The 24,129-nt window shown below is 50.9% G+C and overlaps 1 protein-coding gene and 1 long non-coding RNA gene across 8 annotated transcripts in view; both read right to left on the bottom strand.

Annotated features, from left to right (window-relative positions):
* Positions 1 to 867, bottom strand: LOC125146734 (uncharacterized). The gene is made up of 2 exons (XR_007144861.1): positions 693 to 867; positions 1 to 213 (listed from the first exon to the last, which is right to left on the bottom strand). It is a non-coding gene; the product is annotated as an uncharacterized LOC125146734 (long non-coding RNA).
* A 2,283-nt stretch (positions 868 to 3,150) lies between these two features.
* KMT5B (lysine methyltransferase 5B) overlaps positions 3,151 to 24,129 on the bottom strand; it is a 57,377-nt gene continuing 36,398 nt past the window's right edge. For 5 of the 7 annotated variants that reach the window (XM_047877129.1, XM_047877125.1, XM_047877126.1 and 2 more), the window contains 7 exons: positions 22,905 to 23,070; positions 22,407 to 22,516; positions 20,725 to 20,891; positions 20,411 to 20,430; positions 20,193 to 20,329; positions 13,246 to 13,442; positions 3,151 to 6,445 (listed from right to left, as the gene is read on the bottom strand). In XM_047877129.1, the coding sequence (XP_047733085.1) occupies positions 4,977 to 6,445; positions 13,246 to 13,442; positions 20,193 to 20,329; positions 20,411 to 20,430; positions 20,725 to 20,891; positions 22,407 to 22,516; positions 22,905 to 23,070 (2,266 nt within the window). In that variant the 3' untranslated portion in view covers positions 3,151 to 4,976. Of the gene's footprint in view, positions 6,446 to 11,923; positions 12,947 to 13,245; positions 13,443 to 20,192; positions 20,330 to 20,410; positions 20,431 to 20,724; positions 20,892 to 22,406; positions 22,517 to 22,904; positions 23,071 to 24,129 lie in introns of those variants that run through there. The other 2 variants (XM_047877130.1, XM_047877131.1) reach the window with 2 other exon arrangements.

Raw genomic sequence — 24,129 nt, 5'->3', positions numbered from 1 at the left:
CTGGGCTGAGAAGTGCTGCCATTGGCCTTGGTTCCGGTGGGTGCCTGGGACATCGACTGGCACCTAGAAGGGGACTGGTGAAGACTTCCGGAACGAATTTTATCAGGTTTCTACAGTCAGCTCGCTTTTCCTTTCTCGGTATCGACTCTCCATCGCGCTCCTTAAGCTTTGGGGACTCTCCGCCTCCCCCTCGTTCCCAGGTGACCTTGCCTCCTGTTTGCGGACAAAATGGAAAACCTCGTGCCGGAGCTGCCCCCCCCCCCCCCCACTTGTCGCCAAGGAAGACGGACCCGCACGAAGACCAGACTCTGAATAACTTTACCCCTTCCCTTCTGGGAGCCCGTCCCCTCCAGAGGCTTCTCGCCTCACCACGTGGCCTTCGTTAATGAGAAGAATCGCCTCCTCGCCACCCCCCATGCCGGCTGCCATCCTTCCCTCCCTCACAGCCAGACTCCCGTCTCCCCCCCCCCCCCCCAGCAGTCCGGCTACTCCAGGAAGTGCCTGCTCTCTGCTGGGTCAGGAGGAGGGCCCGGGGGTGGTCTGCCCACCTCCCCTGGGTCACCTCACCGGCTCCCAGGGCTTTAGTGACACCCGTCACACACACACACACACACACACACACACACACACGGAGGCCTCTCACCCCTGCCTCCCCACCCCCAGCACTACTACAAACGTTAAAGAAACGTCACCTCACTGCCGTCCCTCCGGATGGTGCCGCTCGGGGTCTCAGACCGGGCGCCCGTGTGCGCGCTGCCCGCCAGCCAGCCTTCTGGTGTGTGAGCAGACCCAGCGGGGCGGGTTGCCCCCAACAGGTGGAAGTCAGGATCTACTGAGCTCAGCAGAAAGACTCACAAATCTGACGAGGACCTGGTAACAGTCACTCGCCTTTTAAAGACCGTTGGCCCGAGGCCAGGGGCCGTCTGCCATCCTCCAGGCTGGAAACTTTCCAGCTGTTTCCATGAACGTTAACTTACATCCCTGGGAGGCGCAGACGGTAAGAGGGGGCGGGGGCGGCCCTGGTGGGAACCCCCTTCCCAATCCTGCCCGTCCACCCACCCTGAGAGTCAAAATCCGCTCCCCCCCCCCCGCGCCAGGCCTCACCCCTAGCGGGTGCAAACTGTGCCCGCGCCCCCACGACACCGGTGAGGGAGAAGCCGGAGGCCGTGTCACCCTCCCTCGTGGGCCAGGGCCACGCTTACCACAACCCCGAGGGTGCAGAACTCCACTCGGCCCCGCGGCCAGCACAGCGGGGCGCATGCCAGTGACAGAGCTGGCATTCGAGGAACAGAAATCACGCCAGGGCCCCGGGCAGAGTGCTGCACGCCGGCTGGCCGCTGGGCAGGGGAAGGGACCCGTTTCAGAGACGAAAGCCGAGAGCGGACCCCAGGCCCGAGCACCCGCCCCGCCTGCCTGGCTCGCGCTGGCCCCCCGCAGACTCGCGGGCACTACAGAGAGGTCGGGGGCCCGCAGCCCGGTCGGGGCCACGCGGACGCCGCCTGGCTGCGCCGGCGCCGGCTCCCGGACTCGAGCCAGTGGGTCCCGTGTCCTCCTTCGACTAGGTTTTGCTACAGTAACTGGGAGAAGGGACCCAGGCCAGCTCTGCATGCCAGTCTTGTCCAGTTCAGCGAGGGGAGCGAGCGGGTCCTTGGGAGCCGAGTCTTGGCTCGAGGGCCGTGTGGTCCGAAAGGAGCCTCCCCGCCGAGATAAGGAGCCCTCTCCCCTCGTTGTTGTTATTATCTATTCCGAGGGAGAGAGAGCCCGCGACTGGGAGAGGGGGAGAGAGAGAGGGAGACAGAGAATCCCAAGCAGGCTCCCGCACGGCCAGCGCAGAGCCCGACACGGGGCTCGAACCCACAAACGGCAAGGTCACGGGCCGGGCTCAAACCAAGCGTCGGACGCCCCACAGACGTAGCCACCCAGGCGCGCCCCCCCCCCCCATCTTTTACACTGAGGGGGCGTCAGAAGCAAACGGAGACCAGGGCTCAGAAAGACGCCACACTCACAGACACTGAGAAGCTTTACAAATTCTCCTCTACGTGGAAACCTTCCGGAGAAAGTCACCCCTCGGACCTTCTCCGTTCAGATACAGCGAACACCGGCCAAATTGTTTTAATTTCCGAATTTATTAAAATGATTAACCTCAATACTGCAAGTGCATGTACAAAATATTTGTAAAAAATGTCTTTAATGAAACGTTAAAGAACTTACCTCAAATGCTGAAAAAGTCCTTTTTTTTTTTCAATTCTTTCAGTACAAGGAATACATTGTATCTCAAAAGTATTACAACTCAGCAAAACAATTTAAGACAGTAATTTGAAAAACGATTGAAAATTGAAAACTTTACATGTATTTTTCTGATCGCTTCCTGATTCTCACACAACGCCAAAATCTGTTACGAATCATTGCATAAGCTCGAGCTAAAAGCCGTATTGAACGCAGCCCTCTTCCGAGTGGTCACCGGCGTGTGGCCCTGGCCGGGCCCCACAGTGAAGCTCTGAGCAGAGCCAGAGCGGCCCCGAGGCCCCGAACTTGAGAAACGGAAATGGGGTCTCCCCGGAGGGTGGCGGCCGCCACCGCTCAGGCCCACGGGGAGGTCGGCCTCAGAAGACGAGGCCACCATCAAGTTAAAACAGACATAAATAAGTTACTAGAACGAAGCTGGAAAGTGGAGAAAGGCGGGAAACGGGGGACCTTGGGACTTCTTCCTTAAGATGGAAATTCCTGAAATGGCTGTTGTTGGTATCTCAAGAGGAGGGTTTTGAGACTTAGTCTCCGAACCTCTTCGCAACGCTCCAAACTAAGGCGGGAGTGGCGGAGGCGGCCCACCGCTCTCTGGGACTTTCCAGACGCAGGGTCCGCGCCCGGCCGTCCTTAGTGGCGCGGGCCGCACGCCTCTCCTACGAGGGACAGCGCGAGGCCCGGACGTGGTCCCTAACGCGCTCCGCGTGCCTCGGGACAGGCCTCGGGGGGCCGCCCCGCGGGGCGAGGTGAAGGGCGACACGCGGTGCAGAGGGGGTGTGAGCGCGTGCAAGTGTGCACACGCGTCCGCGGGATACCTGAGGGGCTAACGTGCACACGACAGACGGGAACGAGACGATGTAAGACCACCAAGTAAGTCCTTAAAGAACGTGAGGAGAAACCAAATTCTAAGTTTCAAACGCTTTTATGAGTATTATTAATTTCTGCTTGGAACCCGTTAGCAGTCGCTTTCAGGAACTCAAATGACGTCCCCAGAACCTGGAGGCTGGCAGGAATCCACCAGAAACAACAGTAAGCATTGAGGTTTTCTCCACTGGACTTTTCGTTACGGGCAGATTCCTTTTAATATTTTAAGACATGGGCTACTTTTCTACAGACACTACACAAATCCCCTAAGTTGATTTTACTTCGGAACACGGCATTATCTGAAAGTACATGTACACATTTCCCAGAAATAAAGAGACCCCCTGGCGTGAAACACCTGCTACAGATGCAGATTCCCAAATGCTTTGTCCGACGGTTTGTAAAATCATCCACAGAAACGAAAGGTTGGTTTTGAACATAAAGTAGGAATCAAAAATTTGCTCATTAAGTTACTTAAAATTAATTTCTCTTCTCAAAGTGCTTCAAAAAAAAAAAAAACAAATTAAATCTGACTCCTCTTTCTGTTTAACTGATAACAGAGTCAAAAAAAAATCTTTGATATTTTCATACATAAACTAACATAAGCTGAGAACGCTCACTGATGCAGTGCTTAAAACTATATATTTTATACTTTCCTATTTTATTGGCATGAATATTTCTAAACTTAAAAACCTTCCTGGTAAGTTCTTTTAATTTCTTACGACAAAAATTTCTCACAACACACAAATATTTACAACATATACATGGTTTTCGGTTCTTTACATTGAATTTTCAGAGACAAACGTTTTTATAGGTTTTACCACAGAACAAAAGCTGTGACTCATGTTTTTATTTCATAAACTATTATAAGTTAAAGTGAATAGAGTTTTTAATATTCCTTGTAGCATTTTACAAGTGCAACAGAAATCTCGAAGACCCAAATCAAGAGAGCTGTAGTTCATTAGATAAATGTTGCTCGTTGTCATCACATTGTTCACAGCAAAGTTTTGAAAAAATAAGCACCAATCATTCTTGCAAAGAACAATTTTATCTAAAAGGATTGAAAAGTGTTAAATACAAGGTCTTTAATTTACACGTCAAGCAATAAATACGCCGCATCGAAACCCAGCCCGCACACTGCCTACCCTCGTCCATACACCGTGCTGAAAGGTGAGCTGTACCTTTTATTTTTCGTTTTTCCCTTGTTTTTTACAGAAGCCAACTCGACTCCCAACCGATGGTCTGCTCTTTTGACCAAGGCCACAAACAGCACACCCGGCCCGCAAACAGTGTGAAACTGACAGAACTCCAAGGGGGAAACATCTAGCAAATAAATCAGAAAGCCAAAGGTCGTTGCTGGTGATATTAGCATATACTAGAAAACCTTAATATGCTGCTACTATGATTGGTTTTAAATTATTGTTTAGTCATATATTAAAGAGCCACTCGATGCTCTTGGTTAGAAAAAAAAAAAAAAAAGAAAGAGAAGAAAAGAAAAGAAAAGAAAAGAAAAGAAAAGAAAAGAAAGAAAGAAAAAAGAGAACTGTGTAGCCACATCATTGTTTTCAACGTCCCGTGTGGCAAGTTGCTATCACTGTACAATTTTGCTTGAGCCTTTATTTGACAACGGGGCTTTTACCTCTAACTCGGAATTGCACGTACGAAGGCTGTTTAAAAAGTACAATAAAAACTTGCACGAATCAGACCTCGGCAGAGTCAGTACGCTGTACACTTTCTGCAGCATGAGGCCGAGAAGAGGCAAGGGCAAGCGCCGCCTCCACGAGGTCTCAGGCGAGCAGACGCCGACTGGAACTGTTGCTGATTCCTCTCAAGCAGGCCTCCCGGGCCGAGGGAAGGCCGAGACCGAGCGCTCACGCGTTGAGCCTCAGCGACTGATCTTCTCTCCTCCGGGAGGAAATGTCAATGTCTATGGAGTCCTTCCCGACGATGAGCCGCAGGCGCTTGGCGGGAGGGAGGGGAATGAAGTCGTCCTCCTCGTAGTCCTCGTCCTCCTCTTCGCCCTCCGAGGAGGAGGGCTCGTCCGTGCTCTCCTCGCCGTACTGACTGTAGTCGTCCACCTCCATGCGGGACTCGAGCAGGGACAGCGGGTCGCTGCAGCACACCCCGTTCTCGCGGAGCCCCTCCGCGAACGGCCCCCGACCTTCCTCGTCCCGCTTCAGCTGGATCTTTAGTTTTGTGGAACTGCCGCCTGATCCTGAGTTGAACCCGTTATTGAGCTTTGCTACATAGAGATTGCTGTCGTTTTCGTGGTCTTTACTCAACTTGATGCTGATCTTCGAAGAATTCACTCCGTCGTTCTCCTGGTCGTTCGTCTTGCTGCTGCTGTCGTGCCGCCTGCGGAGAGTCAATTTGGGAATCCCGGAGTTATTCTCCAGGATCAACTGTGCGTCATACCGCGTGATTCGCCTCTTCTTTTTACTTTTCGCAGTTCTGAAGCCGTCTTTCGCCTTGAAGCTCTCGGACGTCACGAGGGAAGCGTCGCCGGGCGAGGGAGCCCAGCCCGGGTAGGTCCCGGCCGTGGCCTCCGAGCCACCGCCCTCGCCCTGCTCCGGGTGGGACCCCAGCACCTCCGGCGCCACGCTGGCTTCCCCCGGGGAACCCTGGCCCGGAGCCGACTCCTCGGCTTTCGCCGACTGTTTCACAAGTTTCCCCTGTCGGGATTTCTTCTTGGACGCGCCGCTGTCGCTCCTTTGACACCTGGCCTCCCCCTTCTGTGCGCTTCCGGGGCCCAGATCTTCCTCCCGCGGCGCGGGCGCTGGCTGCTCCTGGCTGTCCGGGCCCGGTTCGGTCGGGCCGCTTTTGTAGCCGTCCGCCGCGTCCGGTTCCAGCTTGATGTCGGAAGCCTCCCTGGGATTCGCCCTCGTCCTCGCCGACCGCCGGGTGGGGTACGTGCCGGGGGCGCTGTCCCCGGGCGGCGGGGCGCCTCGCCCCGCGCTCGCTCTGTGCTCCCTGGCCGCGTGTCTGGTTAAGCACCCGCCAGCTGCTGTGGCTTGGACTGGTCCCTCTGGCTCCTTATCTTTTTTAATGGGTAAGTTTTTATACAGAACTACTTTGGGCTCTTTAAGTACTAAGTTTCCCATCTCGAGTTTTCTTGAAGCACTCTTTTGCTCCAGCCGTTTGCAATGATTTCTTAATTTTATCTTTGAAAGTAAAGGCTTTGCAGGCTTTTTCAGTTTCTTTGGTACCCTGGAATTATTTACATGAGTTAGCTTAGATGAGGTAGAGTTGGAAGAAGCTGGAATTCTTGGCATAGACTGCCTTGTTAACGTTCTGCTCTGGCTGTTCTTTTTCACACCAACTGAAGATTTTCGGTTAGGAGCTGCAAGTTTAAAAAAAAAAAAAGGATGAAAAGCAGGCTTGGTAACGCAGGAGCGCTCAACACAACAATGCCCGACCCTGTCAGCTACGAAACGTTAGGCTTACACCGGCACGTGCCAGACGGACGCGTCCGCTCTCTGCCAGGCACACGGGCACCCCCTCTCTGCTCCCCCTTTACTCCCCGGCTGCGGCCTCCGATTCATGGAGCATCTCTGCATTTCGCACAGCAAGGACCGGGATTTCACTCTGAGCTTGTCCACAATCTATCGTGATGCCTGTCCCAGCTAAGTACTTCTTCTCCGGGGTTTGAAGTAAGCTTAGAGAAAGAGCGGTTTTTCTTTCACAAATTCTTAACACGCTCATTCAAAACAGGTTCCTGAAATCCATTCCTCAGGAACTCAAAGTAAGCAGACCACTTGCTTTGTGATAGGGAATACAGAACGGAAATAGATTACTAACGAGCTCTAACGGACACATCAAACAAGCAAGAGAGACCCTAAGAAGCACATGTTGTGATTCCCGGACGACACTGGCCCACAAAGAACCGCACCGCGCATTCTCCCTGCAACTCCGTGAGGACCAGCAGGCTTCCGAGGGCTGAAGAACTCACTTGGCCCCATCCCTCCAGGGACTGCCCGCCGCCAACGATCAAACTCGGGAGGAAAGCAGCACGCTGCTAGCGAGGCTCTCGGGACCGAGGGAGATCCGATCCAACGTTCTCCAGACAAGGACACAAAGGCTGCGACGACCCTACTGGGGACGGCCACCCGCGGACCAACAGGAGAGTTGACCAGATTCTCAAAAGGCTTATGTGTGACTCGAGTTTAAGCTGCCCCCAGAGTTTCTTTCTGACCTTGCCACGGACCTCTGCTCATCTTTGTTCTTCTCTCCATTTACAGTTTGGACCTATGTGTGCAGTGTTTTACACGAGTCAATTTCTCAGTTATTTGGTGCCCCCACCCCCCACCTGAAAACCTTTCCCCCTCTAACTAACTACACTTTTCAGTCACTCACTACGGAGCCTGAGATGACCCAACTAACGATCCCCACTTCTCACCAGAGAACAGGGAGAGAGTAAAAATGACTGTGGGTAAACCCAGCACGCTGCCTAACGCTTGCCGCCCACTACATGCCCAAGGGTTGCCAGGGCGACTGTCCTTCCTTCCACATGGCTGCACAAGTCACCGTTAGTTTCCATTGAGACAGAAGAGCAAGGATGCATTACGAGCCGTTTCCAAAAATATCAAACCACCGAGAACAGAAGGCTCTGTACTCGGGCAGGGTGTCTCATGAACTGCTCTGGGGCACCCAAACCAGCCGAGTTCCCAGGGAGGAGATCCTCTGGCGAGAACGAGAACGTGCTCATCCACGTGGGCCACCACCAAGGCAGCCACTCGGTTTCAGACTTGGTAGGAGGAGTGGTTTGGATGCCGTCCAGTCGGAGAACAACTGAGGTGCATGAACTGGAATTATGCAAGTAGCCGGAAGTTGTTTTTTTAAGCAGAAGGATACGCAGGGCATTCTTTTGTTAAAGGATTTCTTTTACAAGACTTCCCACGAGGTAGACAGAGCAGACGTGCCTGTGGATGTAAACGCGTGGGAGCGTCCGCCACTTGGCCGTCTCCGACGTGCCGCGAGTCCTCTGCCCGGCCCACGACTCCTCGAGGGCCATCCTATGACCAAGCTTAGCTGTTCTCGCCTGATTTTCCCTTTTTCTGGCCTGTTCTCACCCTGCACCGCAATAACCCCTTCACGGTGCAAACGTGCACACCGCAGGCTTGGCGGCAGTCCCCGGCAGTCTGGGTCCAGCCTGTCCCTCTGAGGAGGCAGCCTCGGTCGGCCCTGGAAAACCTGCTTGTGAAATCCAGCGAACACTTTTCAGCCCTTTCCCCCTCTGCTTTCTCCGCAGAATGTGACACTGCTCGCCGTTTTTCTTCCCGAAAACTCCCGTCCCGTTGGCTGCCCCCAACAGCAGCACTCTCTCCTGGCCTTGCATCTGCCCCTTCAACTGCGCCCCTCAGGCCTCTGCTGTCCTAGACCCTCTGGAAACTACCCGCATTCGCCGGGTGGTAAGCACCCCCGCCCCATGGCTCTTACCACCGATGCCTTGGCAGCTCCCGAACCACTTTCTCTAGACTCTCTCCTAGATTACAGTTCCGGATCACCAAATACCCACCGGCATCTAGATCCTTCCGTGAGGATGGGCTCCTCACAGCCAACATGCCCAAACTGAACTCACCACCAAGCTTCGCGGCTGCTTCCCCTTCTAAATTCTCCATCCCGCTCAGGTCACCACCACCATCCGCCCAGCTGCTCAAGCAGACACCGGGAGGTCCTCCTGGACTTCTGCTTTCCCTTGCTCACCCCATCAGCTGCCACATCCCTCCTGCGGAGCCCACTCTTGCCGCGGCCCCCGAGCCATCTACCGCCCTCTGCTCACGATCCCTTGCCTGAGCTGTGGCGGCGGTCTCCTACCTTTCCTCATCTCTCCCACTGCTTCCCGGACATTCCAGTCTCCACCGTGTGGCCAGAGTGGCCTTCCTAGTATGACACGTCACTTCTGGGCTTTAAACTCATCAGTGATCTAATGCCCCAAGAATAAGTCCAAAACTTTAAACAACGGTCAGATCGCTCCTTCCCGCCTTCTACTCCAGCCGTGATACACTTGGCTTACTGGAGTCCTGCAGTCACCCCTGGATCTCCACTGACGAACTCCCTCTGCTCTGAACCTGCTTCGCTTGGCCAACCGCTAGTCCCCTTTAAGACTCAGCTTGGGAAATGTTTTGCTCAGGGAGCCTTTCCTGACTTTCTGTAGATGGCAGGTCAGCCTTGCCGTGTATTTTCAGAGCACCTGAGAGTCTCCTGACTCTGGCTCTCATTTTAATCCACTAGAGGTGTCTCATTTTATGATGATTCCGAATCCACCCCTGCTTCCAACAGATTCTCTGCTTAGCTGGTGGCGGTGAACCACCCGACGGAGAGCGCTTTATTGTTTTTGTGTTCTCAGCGGCACAAAATGGACCGTATGTGAGGCTACGTGTGACTTCAACACAGAGATCTCACGTCCACGTTCACGTATGTGTCGGCCTGGTCTTTTGTTTTAAAAGCATCATCTCATCAAAAGCCAAGCCAGAAGGGATGCTCATCAGGGCAAAGGGCAGAAAAGACACAGACAAGCTGGGGACGGGCGCCAAGGGCTCTTCACTCTCCCAAGCGGGTCCACCGTCGCCGGGGGCTCGAGGATGACAGCGGCGCAGGCGGGACAGATCGTCGGCACAATGCAGGCTAACGGGAGCCTGTCCAGAGGGCTCGGACCGGCGGGCGTGAGCTACACCCCCTGCAGCTGCCCTACTCTCAGCGCCACGGGGGACTCTCTTGCCTGGAGGCGGGGACAAATCCCACATGCGTAAACCCAAGACAGTAATTTCAGGTGGAGACACACTTTCTCAGCAATTACTACATAGTGGGTGCTGTGCAAAGTGGCCAAATTAGCGTGACCTCAATGCTAATACACATTCTCTGCAGTGAGCGCCACTGCACCTACGTGAACAGCACACAGGGACAAGCGTGCCCAAAGCCGTCCACCTGGGACGTGGAGGAGATGGGGTCTGGACTAAGGCCTGTGGCTCCGGACCCGCCGTCATCGGTGCGGCCTTGAGGCGCACCACAGAGTCACGGCGCCAGCCCCAACTCCCGGGTAACGGTCGTCACAGCCATCCCCGGGGGGTCCTCCAAATCGTAAGGTAGCCCTGCGTGGGCGTCAACAATTACAGCCAGACACGAGAACGGCAAGACGACACCAGAGCCTTCCGCGCGCCCGGGCCGCGCCCTGTACTGGAAAAGCCCCCGAGACGAGCGCTACCAGCGTGAACCGAGGGCCATCCGCAGCCTGGCATCTTCAGCGCTTGAAGATCCAGAAAACCCTCAGTAAGACTTTAAAGGCTTCCGTTCCGGTTTGTCAGGCATCTTCCAACCTTTGGAAGCACAGGCATCTTCCGACCTCACACGACCCACACAGACTGGCGTGGCTGCCCGGAACAGGGTGTCGGAAGGGCCTCCGAAGGAGCCCGCAGGCTTGGCAGCAAAGAGCGTTCAGACCAGCAGCGATGTCCGTGCCAGCTGAGTTAGAGCCGGGCCCGGTCCACCATCTCTAGGACAGGTGCTCCGGAGTTAGGATAAGCTTATGGCACTGGCCTTGTCTCCTGGGCCTCACCCCAACTTGTGACGGGACTCACATCCCCTTTCACAGCACTATGGGGGCGGGGGGGAGTGGCCTAGCCACGGAGGCACGAGAGGCCTAAAACAACAGAATCTTCTAACAATGGCGTTATCATTCAGGCTTGTGGACCGAATTTTTGTGAAAGTGGATGTCGCTGTTTCCTGTCTCCAGACGCTAAAGCCAACAGTCAACTCGTGGCTCTCGAGACCCCTTTCAAAAGAGAGCGCACGGAAGATGGTAATTTTTCGCCCGACTAGGCAGAAATGCTTCTTTAAAAAGAATACACAAGCTGTTCCAAGCAAGCAGTTCCGTGCCCCCTGAGTTCTCAGCAGACTGCAGGGAAGACTGGCAACTGCACACGGAGAGGGCCCCCTGGGTCCACACGCGGCAATTACACCCGCCTCCTCCGGGAGAGGTTTGGGCAGCTCGGGCTTTGCCGCCGGCTGTCATTTCAGAAAGTCTTTCTTTCAAGGGGGGGGGGGGGGGGGGGGGGGGGCGGGGGGAAGGGATGATGGTCGAGACACAAACACTAAAAGAAATACCATCTGAGAGAATACCTGGGGGGGCTTGCAGGAATACTGCTGTGAATGTATCCTCGTGTGGGGTGGCCTCAGGGTGACCGGTGCTAAGCCTCTGGCTCCTCCAGAGCACGGAGCCACGCCTGCCAACGCTAACACACGGCCCTCAAAGTTAGCTACCTCTACCCTCCAAGTACTCGAAACCATCATTCTGCAGAAAGGGAATTTGAACCAAGTCAGCCCCCTCTGCAAGCAGTCACTGGAAAGTAACGCATTTCTACTTGGTAATGCTGGGACCACAGCTCAAAGGGGTTACTCGTTCGCTCTGAACTCGAGCCATGGCGTTTCTAGCGGGTTCTGCGTAACTACCTGTGCATCCGTCGTATCCCGGAGCTAAGGCGTAAGCTCCCCGACGGAGGGCCCAAGTCCCACACATCTCCGTATCTCTTCAACAACTAGCGGGCTTTTAAGAAGTATTTGGTTTACTAATAAATATTCCCTAGCTGGTCACATAGTACACTTCCAGACGCTGTCTATCTTACGCTCTTTTAGACTCTGTGGTGTACTGAGTTCAGTATGTATACAGTCAGCATAGAGCTAACGCCCCCCGTGTCACAGAGCCATTCGCTGTGGGCAGCGTGGTGGCCGTGGCCGCGCTCTTTAGTGTTTCGTGCACGAATTTCTAAACCGGGCTTCACAAGTCTCCAGTTTCACCAAGGAACCAGACTCCAAAAACAAAACATTGGTTATGTTCCATTTATTGTTAGAACCAACAGTCAACAGTGAATGACGGGCTAACTGCTTGCTCTCTCTCTGTTCACCTGGGACAGTAAGGGCTGGAGTAGGAACGCATCACTGCTCTTCCACTACTGGGCTTACACCCGGCCCCTGGCCCCCGGCCCCCGGCCCCCGGCCCCCGGCGGCAGGCAGGTGCAGGGCTCACGGCAGTGGCATTCACCATTGTGGGAGCTGCCGTCCCTTTGCTCCAGGGTTTTCTGCAGGGAAAGGGTGCACCCGTGCTGGGCTGAAAACATCCGAAGATGGGGAGAGGAGCCCAGCACAGCCAGACTTAAGGAGGCACGGAGGCACTACCAGGTAGCCGTGGATACTCGGCGCGCCGAAACGGGCGCCCCTAGGGATCACGGAGTCAAAACTTTGAGACTTTGTTCCTGTCGGAAACCAGCGGACTAACGAGCCTACAGCTTTAGCGGCAAGGAGAGGAAACCGGTGTTACCCAGAGGAAACCGGCAGCCATGAAACTGGTTCCAGGACTTCAAAGCTCCACAAACACGACGCGTTTCCTTTTTGCCCGGCTCGGCTTTCTTCGCTTTCTTTTCTTTATTCTCCGTTCTCTCTTTCTCCAGTCTGCATATGGTCTTGCCCCCTCGTACAACTGGCATCTTAAGGCTTGCTTCTTCTTCTCACCCCTCTCGCTGTTTTCAGTAGTGGCTAACACATGTCCTAGTATAGGAACCTTCGAAACGCTCCTCTCTCCCAATTCTGAGTCTGGGAACTGGCGGTTTGGTGGATTGGTTCAGTTCATTTTGAAAAGGGCAAGCAAGCAGTAAAAAGGTGGAGGCCTCGAGGCCAGAAGCTACGAACTGCCCGAGTTCGCGTCATGGGTGCTAACGGACCGGGGCTTGGCACGGGGACGTGTGCACGCCTCTACGCCTCTACCCAGTCCTCCGTCTTCCCGTGGGACCTAATGCCATCATGACAGTCAAACTAACACCTTGAAAATGTGTCTCTCAAACACAGGACGACCCTGGAACACATGATGAAGAACGTAATATCCAGTTACCAGGTATTCAAGAAAAGCAGACAGTTCAGTCGCGGGCATAGGACTGAATCTGGAGGTGGGACACAGACTGCTTTTGTGCTCAGATCACGTCTAGAACCTTGCAGTGCTGCTGAAGCACACGAGTCCCAGGGTTTCTCTCAAGATTTAAAAGATCAAAACTACTGAAGTGAAGCACACTTTAGAAAGATAATTGTGTGAAAATACTTAAAAAAAAGAAAAAAAGAAAAACGAAGATATATGCTTATCAAATCTCCCTTACTTACTTGCATTGTTTTTTTCCTGAGTGGTATCTGCATCAGTGTTAGAGCTGACAGATTGACTGTCTGAGTTTTTGCTGCTGTCACCTAACTTTTTAAGCCTATTTAAGCGTTTATCTGTCTCTCTGAGTCCGTATTTGCTATTGATAACAGGAGCAGGTGCAGGCAGTCCCGCTCTGGATTTAAAAGCACCGGTTCCCCGTCTGAAAGAGAAAACAGCACAGGTTAAACAGCGTACTGACAGCAAGTTCAGCTGCTGAGGGCTCAAGGCCACATCAAGTCAACAGTTGTGGTGCACTGATGAGGCCTCAGTCATCACTGGAAATGTACCCAGTCTAGGACTCGAGGAAGAATTAAAACTGTATATAAAATTAACACAAAAAACCCTCTAGACGTAAAGTAACAAATTGTTGGACTACTGTCAATTCATTACTAACTGCCCATGAGAAACCACCAGGCCCTGTAGAAGTCCACGCTTAGGTGAAAAGAACTAATTCGTCAATTTCAAAACTGGTTAGTGCAACAGTCAGGTCTGTGTTGTGGCTTAAGTAACCCACCTGTTAATTAGATTCTAGCTCTGTTCTACACAATTTAACACTACAACACTGACATCAAGAATTAAGGGATTAGGGGTGCCTGGTTGAGCATCCGACTTCGGCTCAGGTCATGATCCCGTGGTTTGTGAGTTCGAGCCCCGCGTCGGGCTCTGTGCCGACAGGTCAGAGCCTGGAACCTGCTTCGGATTCTGTGTCCCCCCCCCCCCCCCCCCCCCGCCCCACCCCTGCTTGTGCTCTCTTTCAAAAATGAATAAACATAAAAAAAAAAAATTAAGGGATTAAAAAAAGAAACCAGAGAATTTCCATAAATTAAGCCATTACTTAAGAATTCAACATTAGATACAAAGAAACCTTAACTGGCATCCCGTATAAGGTGGCTACACTGTATCAGTGAAAATCTGACTTGTGGGACAATAAAAACTGTTTAATTTCTTTTTTTTTAAAGTTTTTTTTTTCAACGTTTTTATTTATTTTTGGGACAGAGAGAGACAGAGCATGAACGGGGGAGGGGCAGAGAGAGAGGGAGACACAGAATCGGAAACAGGCTCTAGGCTCTGAGCCATCAGCCCAGAGCCTGACGCGGGGCTCGAACTCACGGACCGTTAGATCGTGACCTGAGCCGAAGTCGGACGCTTCACCGACTGCGCCACCCAGGCGCCCCAGAAAAACTGTTTAATTTCTTTCAAGTTATTGAGATAACCACAATTAACAAAATATGACTAAATACAAGACGTCAGAAACTTGCTTTTACCACGGGGCAAGAATGATCTGTAGTCCACTCTAATAATAATTTATGTTTTTATGTAAGTTCTTCTGAAGTGAAGGTGCTCGCAGAGGCTCTGATCATTCTCAATTAGCCTAGCTTTGCAGACGTTAACTTGACTCAGTGTGTAATGGTACATTTCTACTCAGCTCTATTCAGAAGAATAAGTTAATGAGGTTATAAAAAAGCGCTACACATCACATGCAAAAAATGAGAAATTTGTTTGGGCCGGAAACTGCCTTCCCGGAGTTGCCTCACTGCCTACCCTCAGCTTGTTGAAGAAAAGCCGTATAACCAACGCGGTTTCTGAACTCGACGCACAACTGTGGGCACCCTCCAGCCTGGGAGAGATGCTGGCGCCTACAGGGTCCCTCCCTGCGGTCCTACGTCTCATCGCCAGGGGGCACACACCTAAACCTACTGCCAAAACGACTTCCGGCAAGCAAGGTAAGCATTCTTGTTTCACCTTTCTAGAACATATCTGGGATTCCATCTTCATTAACACTTCTGTGAAAATCATGACAAGCTTATCGTGTGGCTGCCTCAGTGCTGTTTTTGGAAGGTGCATGAGAAATTGCGCTAAAACCTGTAGGTGATCGTCACCAAGGCAAGGCAAGCAGTTCCCCTCCACACTTAAGTATGTGCAGAACGGAAAATAGGAAATGTCAAAGGCGATTTCATTTCATCGGGATTAAGGGAGTAATGCATTATTTTCAGACATTTCATGCCTTTTCCCCACAACTTGTAACATTTTTGGTTCCTTCCTAGAAAAATGGGCCATATTTAAAGGACACTTCACCACAAATGATCACGGTGGAATTATCTTATCTGGAAATCAGAGAGTTGTTTTTGTTGCTTGTTTTTTGTTTTCGTCACAACTCTACCATTCCCCTGCTGTCTACTTCCCTGACGTTTTCTTCCTAAGGAAGAAAGACCTGCTCCTGCTGCCGTGACACGCAGAATGATGCTAGGACCTAAATCCACGAAGCACAAGTTGACAGCCAGCCAGCCCGCACCCCCGGGGCCCCGAGGCACCGGTGGGGGACCGTCTGCCAGTGTGCTATCCTCTGCCACGGCCTCGCACACCGGTTTACACCGTTGGGTCTTTTTAAGCAAACAAAACCAAAACAGGAGCACACCATCCATCTTACTCAGCAGTCGGCTTTGCCGTTACACAACGGACGGATAAATCTCAACTGAACGTGTGTGTTCTGAAGAGTGTACTTTTTCCACTGAAGAAACAATCCGTGATGGATTCGATCACTCCTCATTGCTGGTTCCTGGAAGTTGCAGGGCGTCTTTGGGTTTGCTGGCCACCACAGACACTAACTGCTACACTGCTCTGAAACCAAATCCTTACTAACTACTGCCACTTCCACAGGCTAGATTCTTCCGCCCGGGACTGACTGCCAGCTAAAAGGGCGCGCTTATTTTTAACAACCACGGCCAGACAATTCACGTCATGCCTGCTAACAGTGTACGAGGGCCCGTTTCTCCACATCCTCACCAGCACTGTCAGGTCCAACTCTGAAATTCCGCCGCTCTGACCGTGACAATGAATCCCTGGTTCCTGTCTCCATCGTCTGCTTTTCGGCCCTCGTTTCCTGTGTGGCATCCTCCTTACCCTGCCCTCCTCTCGGAGTCTGTCTCTTCCTTGTGAGCTTCTAGGAGCTTTTTCTTATTAGGATTATTAACGCTTTGCCAGATGGGTGCCGTTGCCTCTCTGGTTCATCATTTGACTTTGATTTTGACCAAACGTGTTCGTATTCACCGTTTCTTGTCTTCTTTTACATACGACATTTCCACTACTCCAACATTAGACAGAAAGCCTCCTCGATTTTTTCTAATCATTTTGCACTGTATTTTAAAATTTAAATCTTTAATCCACCTTGAATTTGGCTTCTCTTCCAGATGCGTAATGAATTATACTAACATTATTTGTGATAGAAATCGTTTCTCCACATGCGATGTTAAGATCTCATACACACTTGCCTCTATCTCAGGCCTCCGTTCATATCCCATCACCCATTTGTCCATTTCTGGGCCACGATCGAGTGTTGGTCACAACTGTTTCCTCCTAACTTTTGGTATGTGTTAAAACAAATCTCAAGCTACACTTCAGACATTTTTTTCTTAACTTCATCAGACGTATTTTCATATAAGCTTAAAAATAATCTAATCCTTCCTATTTTGGGGTCATTCATTAGACTTTACTGCTCAAGTGTTCTACCGTAAAATTAGCAGTACTTAAGAATGCAGAACAGGGGCGCCTGGGTGGCTCAGTCGGTTAAGCGGCTGACTTCGGCTCAGGCCATGATCTCGCGGTCCGTGAGTTCGAGCCCCGCGTCAGGCTCTGTGCTGACAGCTCAGAGCCTGGAGCCTGAGCTCTCAGATTCTGTGTCTTCCTCTCTCTGACCCTCCCCCATTCATGCTCTGTCTCTCTCTGTCTCAAAAATAAATAAACGTTAAAAAAAAAAAAAAATTAAAAAAAAAAAAAAAAAAAAGAATGCAGAACAGTCACTATTGTGTCAGGACGGTCAGAGCTAGAAATACGCATCAAACGCATCCAGGAGATTTGACCCGTCATCTCGGAACCTCCAGAAGCCTTCTGCTCACCGTTTCTTCACAGAGCCGGCTCTGGGACGTCCTGCAGCTCCCGGCAGAGCACGTGCGTGCGTCCTCACGGCTGGCACTGTGCTAGCCTGGTTCACCCTGCACGCACGAGACCTGACAGGAGTTAGCTCCTCAGCTGATACCTGAGGAAGAGCTGAGTGAGTCCTCTTGACCAGTCTTACTTACCCTCTTTGGTGTTCCTGAGAACTCCCAAGAATAGCTGCAATCAACTTTAAATCAGACTGCTCAAGTGGTCTGAAGGTAGCTATGGCTGTTTAATGTCAAGCCTTTCCTTTAAAAAAAGGATCTGCTCATGTGTCTATTCCTCATACTAATAACCCTGTGGAGTAGGCAGGATCACCCCCACCTGACCAGTAAGAAGAAACTGAGGCTCACAGAGGAGAACTAATCTGCCTGAGGAACATGATGATACATGAAATTCTAGACTAGTCACACAGCTGTTTCAGGCTTGGTTCGGAATCCCGAGTAGGTGGCCACCCTTCTCAGGACAGCCTCCGAAAGCTTACTTAGCATACTGTATTTCCATTCATTCATCCGTGCGTTCATTCGCCAGGGACCTACTATGTGCCAAGTAGTGTTCCGGGTGCTGGGTATGAGTGGAAAAGATAAAAGCCTCCATGGAGCTTATATCCTAAAGGTCAAATAACCAGAAGCCACAAAATAATTCTATAGATAAGGCCTGAGTGTTAACTGTGCGTTCTACACACATCATGTGAAGTAACCAACGTAATTCTCACAGCGACCCCGTGAGACCGCTGCTAACATTCTCTCCGTTTTACAGATGGGTAATTCAGGCACAAAAAGCAGTTAAAGTGTCCCAAGATCACATAGCTAATGACGTGCAGTCACAGGATTTCAACTCCGGGAGGCTCCAGACCTCAGGCACTTGACCGCTACCCTAGGTTGTCTCGAGATAATGAGTCTGAAGCATTGTTCAAGTCTAATTAAATTATTTTGTGGATTAAAGGTCTTTTTCTGGACTGGTCTAAGATTTAACCAATGTTCAAACCACTTTTTACGTAGAACATGAAGGATTTTTTTTACTGCCCCTCCCAAAAGGGGGGGCAAAACCTCAGCAGCATCAGGAACAGGTTTCCTGCCGTTCCTTATGGCGAGGACCCCGACGATGGGAGAGAAACAGCTGGGGCAGCACAGGACTCCAGGCTCCTGCTCTCGCCTGACACAGGGGGACACTTCCCACCACTTGGGAAGAAGGGAAGCGGGACCTCTGGGGCGTTCAGAGTCCCTCTGCAGGCTGGCCAGCGGCTGGGTGACTTCAGCGGGAGCATCGGTGCTACCGGACAGCCCTCCCCCCACCCGCAAGAGCGGCACAAAGTGGCAAGAACGAGGGCCGAGGGTCGGCTGCCCCGGGCTCAGACAGTTCAGTTTCTGGACTTGCAGTGTGGACGTACTTCTGTTTACTCTCTCTCTCCCAGACGGCTGTGGAGACTGAATGAGTCGGGGTTAGCAAAGTGCCCAGCTCAGTACAAGATGAGAAAAATGAGCTCGGGGCGCATGGGCGGCTCAGTGAGTTAAAAGGCCAGCTCTTGGGGGCGCCTGGGTGGCGCAGTCGGTTAAGCGTCCGACTTCAGCCAGGTCACGATCTCGCGGTCCGGGAGTTCGAGCCCCGCGTCGGGCTCTAGGCTGATGGCTCAGAGCCTGGAGCCTGTTTCCGATTCTGTGACTCCCTCTCTCTCTGCCCCTCCCCCGTTCATGCTCTGTCTCTCTCTGTCCCAAAAATAAATAAACGTTGAAAAAAAAAAAAAAATTTTAAAAGGCCAGCTCTTGGTTTCGCCTTGGGTCATGATCTTACAGTTTGTGAGTTCGAGCCCCACCCTGAGCTCTGAGCTCTGAGCTCTGAGCTGATGGTGGACAGCCCACCTGGGTTTCTCTCTCCCATTCTCTCTCTGCCCCTCTCCCTCTCGTGCTCGTGCTCTCTCTCTCAAAATAAACAAACTTAAAAAAGAAAAATGGGTTCAACAAGTCCAGGTCGGCTCCCCTGGGTGACCCATGCAAGTCTGCACTGCCTGGGAACAGCAGCTTTCCTGCAGGACTAGCAAGACAAGCGTGTGACGTCACCTCCACGAGCTCCTGGGTGCAGAAATCACTCCAATGAGTAGTGTGAGCTAGCAGTCTGGCTAAGTCAGATTTGGGGGATTTCTACGAGGACTCCAGAATCTTGATGGGTCACGAGAGGAGCTTCCTTATTCAGAGACAGAATTTAGGAATCTTGAAGAGTACGTGCATCAAAACGTAGAAATTCCTGTGGTGAGGACAGCATGATGTACAGAGATGCTGAATCCCTGAGCTGTACAGCTGAAGCTAATGTAACCTTGTGTGTCAACTATGTTCAAATAAAAAAAAAAATCCCGGGCCACCTGGGTGGCTCAGTAGGCCAAGCATCTGACCCTCGATGTTGGCTCAGGTCACTGTCTAGTGGTTTGAGATCGAGCCCCGTGTTGGGCTCTGCCCTGTCAGTGCAGAGCCTGCTTGGGTTTCTCTCTCCCCCTCTCTCTGCCCCTCCCTCACATGCGTGCACTCTCTCTCAAAAATAAACTTAAAAAAAAAAAAAAAAAAATTCCAGAAGCCACAGCTTGGTAAGACACAGGACAACTTCAGCGTTTTCGCATGATTATCAGAAGTGAATGTCACTTGCCATTTTTTGGGCAACCCCACTCTGGCACTGTGGGTGTCTGTGTGCACACGCGTGGATATGCACGTGTACACACGTGTACGGTATTTCCCGTCCTCTCTTTAGGCACGCTGGTACTCTGATCTACTCAGAGGCAGCAGCTGGTGATAAGAAAACTCTACAGGCTCAGGTGCCACGGCCCCCAAAGAGCTCTGTATCCCCCGACTGCTTATGCGCATTTTATCGGACCAAAGCTACAGAACATAAGAGACTAACCGCCCCCCCCCCATGTCTAAAGGAGAAGGAGGCAATGTTAGTTGGGGCGGTTACAAGAACACACAAGCCGGACGTTCCACTTGACGCATACCTTTCGCAGGTGTAACACTCGCAGAACTCGTTATTTTCTCCGAAGAACCCGTCTCCGTAATAACAAGAAATCTCTTCTCCGGGTTCAATGTCTCTCAGAGCCTTCACACACGCCGTATCTCGACCAGTTGACACAAACTGAAATACAATGAACTCATTAAGAAACTCGTACCTGCAGCGGAAACAAAATACTTGCAGTAAAAAAAAGTGTATGCTTACCTTACAGTTAGGTCTGCAATCTGAAAAATGTCCAAAAGATAAAGTCAATTAACTGTAGATAAGATCTGAAACACGAACAATTACAGAAATCTGAAATAAGCTTTCCACATCACTTCACAACTTTTGATAGAAGTCTAGGTCTCAGGTTAAGCGACAGGATTGTTTGTTTAATACGCTGGTGGGGAAAAATAAGGAAGTCCCATTTCCAGCCTCCTCTACAGGGAGACGAGGTTCCACGCAGTCTGACAAGGTCATTGCTGCGTCTTAGCAGTACTGCCCGCCACTCGCACGGCCACCCGAGGAGCGCAGCTTACCGTGGTTTATAAAGGCGGCGGGACCAAGCCAGAGCTGGGCACAGTTTTTCCTTGTGGAATACATGACACTGAAGTCGTTTTCTCCGTGTCTAAGCAGCATGTTCTCCTCAATTTCTGAAAGTTCGGCAATACAACCCACCAGTAATTCTATTTTGTCATTTCGTTTCCTATTTAAAATATGTCATGTTAAAAATTACTAGTAATTATAAATAACAAGGCTTCTTTTAATAAAATAAGCCTGTCCAATAAATACCGGGAATCCAGAAGACCTAGCTGTGTGCATCTTGGCTGACCCCCTGGGACCTTCACTGGGCTACGCTCTCATCCTCCCTGGAAGGCCGACGGCCTCGGGCCACAGCCGCCCTACAGCTGCCTTAGCCCTACGAGAAGAGACCGGGAGGTGCTCCAGGCCAGAAGCCGTGCTACCTCGTCTCCGAGTCCCCTACGGTCCCTAGTACAGCGTGTTGCAGGCAGGGAGGATTCAAATATCTGCTACACCAAATGCAACTTGCTGAGAGTGGACGGAGGAGACAGAGACAAGCAGTAGTGGTAAAGGTCACGGGGACCCGGAATGAGGACACCACCCTCTAGAACAGCGCTATCCAAGAAAAACGTAACGGAAGCCAAACGTGGGGTCTGCGGCGTTCTAGTAACGACAATCAGAAAGTAAAGAAAAAACAAGTGAAATTACTTTTAGTAATGTCTTTGAACCCGAGAGGCCCCCGCTACTATTTCAGCAGGTGATCAGTAGAAGAAACATTAACGGGAAACACATTTTACCATAAAACTTGGCGCGTAAATCACATTTACGGTACCTCTCAGTACAGACTAGCCACCGTTCAAGGGCCCAAGAGGCACAAGTGGCTGGTGGCTGCTGTGCTGGACGGTGCGGCTCTAGACTACAAGACCAGAAAGCTACACGTCCACCGAAAGCACCGGGAGCTGGGGGAGTGGGTCAGCGGACTCAATACACTACGATGTGCGCTCGCGCACGTGCACCTGTCCAAACTGATGGTGCTCGCGCACGCACACGCGCACCCACCCGAGAGGCCTGGGTATACTGCTCTTCGCCCATTCCATTTTCGGGTACCTGATCGTAACGTTTTTGTTATAAAAAATACGTGAGGACAGCTTATAAGAAGGGCAACACGTTCCTTCTTCTGGGAGGTGAGGTAGGAACGGGCGTTAGAGGAAAAAAGCGATCACACATTCTCTCATGAATGGCTTTTACCCTTCCTGGCTGGCCTCAACTTTACTACCCTTACTCAAGTTGGCACATGCATGGACACGTGTACACTTAAGCAGGCAATTCGGCGGGACATTTCCACCTGTGAAGTTCCTAGGATCGTTAAGACTTCACACCCAACCTTTCTCTAGGCCAGCAGGACACGGAGGGCCTAGAGCAGGCCTTCCGGGACACGGAAGCCAGGTTCTCCAGCCCCGGCACCTGGACTCCTTCGGCGGCCTCACCACCGAGCAGCATTCCGACTCGGTCAAAGTGCGCGGGCTGAGAGACGGGATCTGGTTCAACTCAGATTTCTAATTCCACTGTCCTGACCCAGGTCACTGGGCCAAGGCTCTGGCTTCACTCCTTCCCACAACTTTCTTAGCACTTCAACGGTAACTTAAGAGAGAACTTTAACTGACAGTATATTACGGGTTTATACTAGTGTAATAGTTACCACTCTTTTGTTGCAACTATTTTGGCTCCATTTTGTTCTGATGAGTATCTATTACAGGGCAGTATTTCAAATCCACTGTCAGTTGCAAACATTCGCAAGTAAATAAATACCTAAAACAGAAGAAAATAACGGTATTTGTATTAAATTGTTTATCCCGTTAGACTTATTCAGAATCCAAAAGCAAATCATCACCGAAATGTGAAACATTTAGGATCGTTAAGTAACAAACTCTGTGATTTTACAACTTCACGTATCTGAGCACGTGTTGGCGTGCTTGGCCATGTTCCTCTGAAAGTTCATGGAGAATTTCACTTCCAGATGACCAAGTTGTCTCTCTGGAGAGTTATACAAATGATCTGATGTGTTATTAGATCTTCACATTGATCAGCTGTATGAAAAACTGACTTAAAAGTTTCAGCGTTCACTAAAACTTAAGTTTTAGTTTACTCTGCTCTTACCCACACAGATAAATAGTAGTAATCTTATCAATAAACCTACATGTTCCTTGAATAATTTCTCCTGCATTTTGTTCTTGTTGAGAAAATAGTGCCGTGCCCATTCGCCCGAAGTCAAACATTTGAAGGCTTTCTCCAAGTGTTCATCTTTCTTAAAACGTTCAATGACTTCCTTTAGTTCTTCTTGCCTTCCCTTAATAGGCCGAAATCTGAACGAAATCAAAACATTCGCTTTAGTTACCCGCCATCCCTGGGCCACTGTAGAGAAATCGTGAGGCAAGAAATAACCTGAAAACAGCCAGACCTAATAAAAGAGAATAACCAGCGATCCTGACAAATCATTACTGCACAAGTAACAGCGATCACCAGGAGACAGAACTTCTCTTTCTTCCAACTGTATTTTGATTTTTTTTTTTTTTTCTTTCACTGTTACCTCGTTAACTGAGAAATGACCAGATGACTCCAACGAAGCTGTCTGGCTCAGGCTCACACTAGCCCTGTAAATCTGGACGGTACAAAAAGATCCACAACAGAGCTGGTCTGGCTGAGAGTCAGAACGACAAGAGCTTTTCCAGAGCGTGCACGATCGAGCCAGAAGAGTGCAAGGCAATGAGCTTCGGGAGGATGAAGCAAACAAATTCATGCCATAAACAGAACATTCTCCATGTGCGCAGTTAGAAGCCCCCCGAATCGAGTACCCCAAGAGGTCCGATATACACCCTGATGCCTAATATCCATGTCAAATTCATCTTTGAGAGGTGCACTCAGAAAACAAAAAGGGCAAAAGCCACAACTCTAATGGTGGCGTCGCTGAACTGGTGATGTCGAAGCTGAAAGGCTTCCGTAACAAAACCAGCCATAATGCCTTCGGAATGCTGTACCGCTAGCAAGAGTCACACACGATGCGCTCGTGGTCCAAGAAAGGCTTACACTGGTAAAGCCCTTTTTCTAAAGTTGTGTTCCCAGTAAAACATGTTCTATGACAAAGGTACTTGGACCTTAATTTCAAAATGTCTTCTCACGTCAATTGCCTTTGGCTTAATAAAGTTTTTTGTCGTTGTTGTTTTTAAATCTGCCAACAACAAAAGGAGTAGACTGCTATTCAGATAAGGCGTTAAGAAAAAACTATTAGTGGCTGAGAAGAAAATATATTTGAACTACACCTTACTCCAACATTTACAAACTGCACATCTCATAAACTTGAGAACTCTAAAATTGCAGGAAGATCTGGCCCAAACTCCAGCACAGGAAGCAGAAGAAGTCCTTTT

The sequence above is a fragment of the Prionailurus viverrinus genome, chromosome D1, assembly GCF_022837055.1.
Source record: "Prionailurus viverrinus isolate Anna chromosome D1, UM_Priviv_1.0, whole genome shotgun sequence".
In the NCBI taxonomy this organism is placed as follows: domain Eukaryota; kingdom Metazoa; phylum Chordata; class Mammalia; order Carnivora; family Felidae; genus Prionailurus; species Prionailurus viverrinus.
This window is presented reverse-complemented; position numbering and strand designations above follow the sequence as displayed.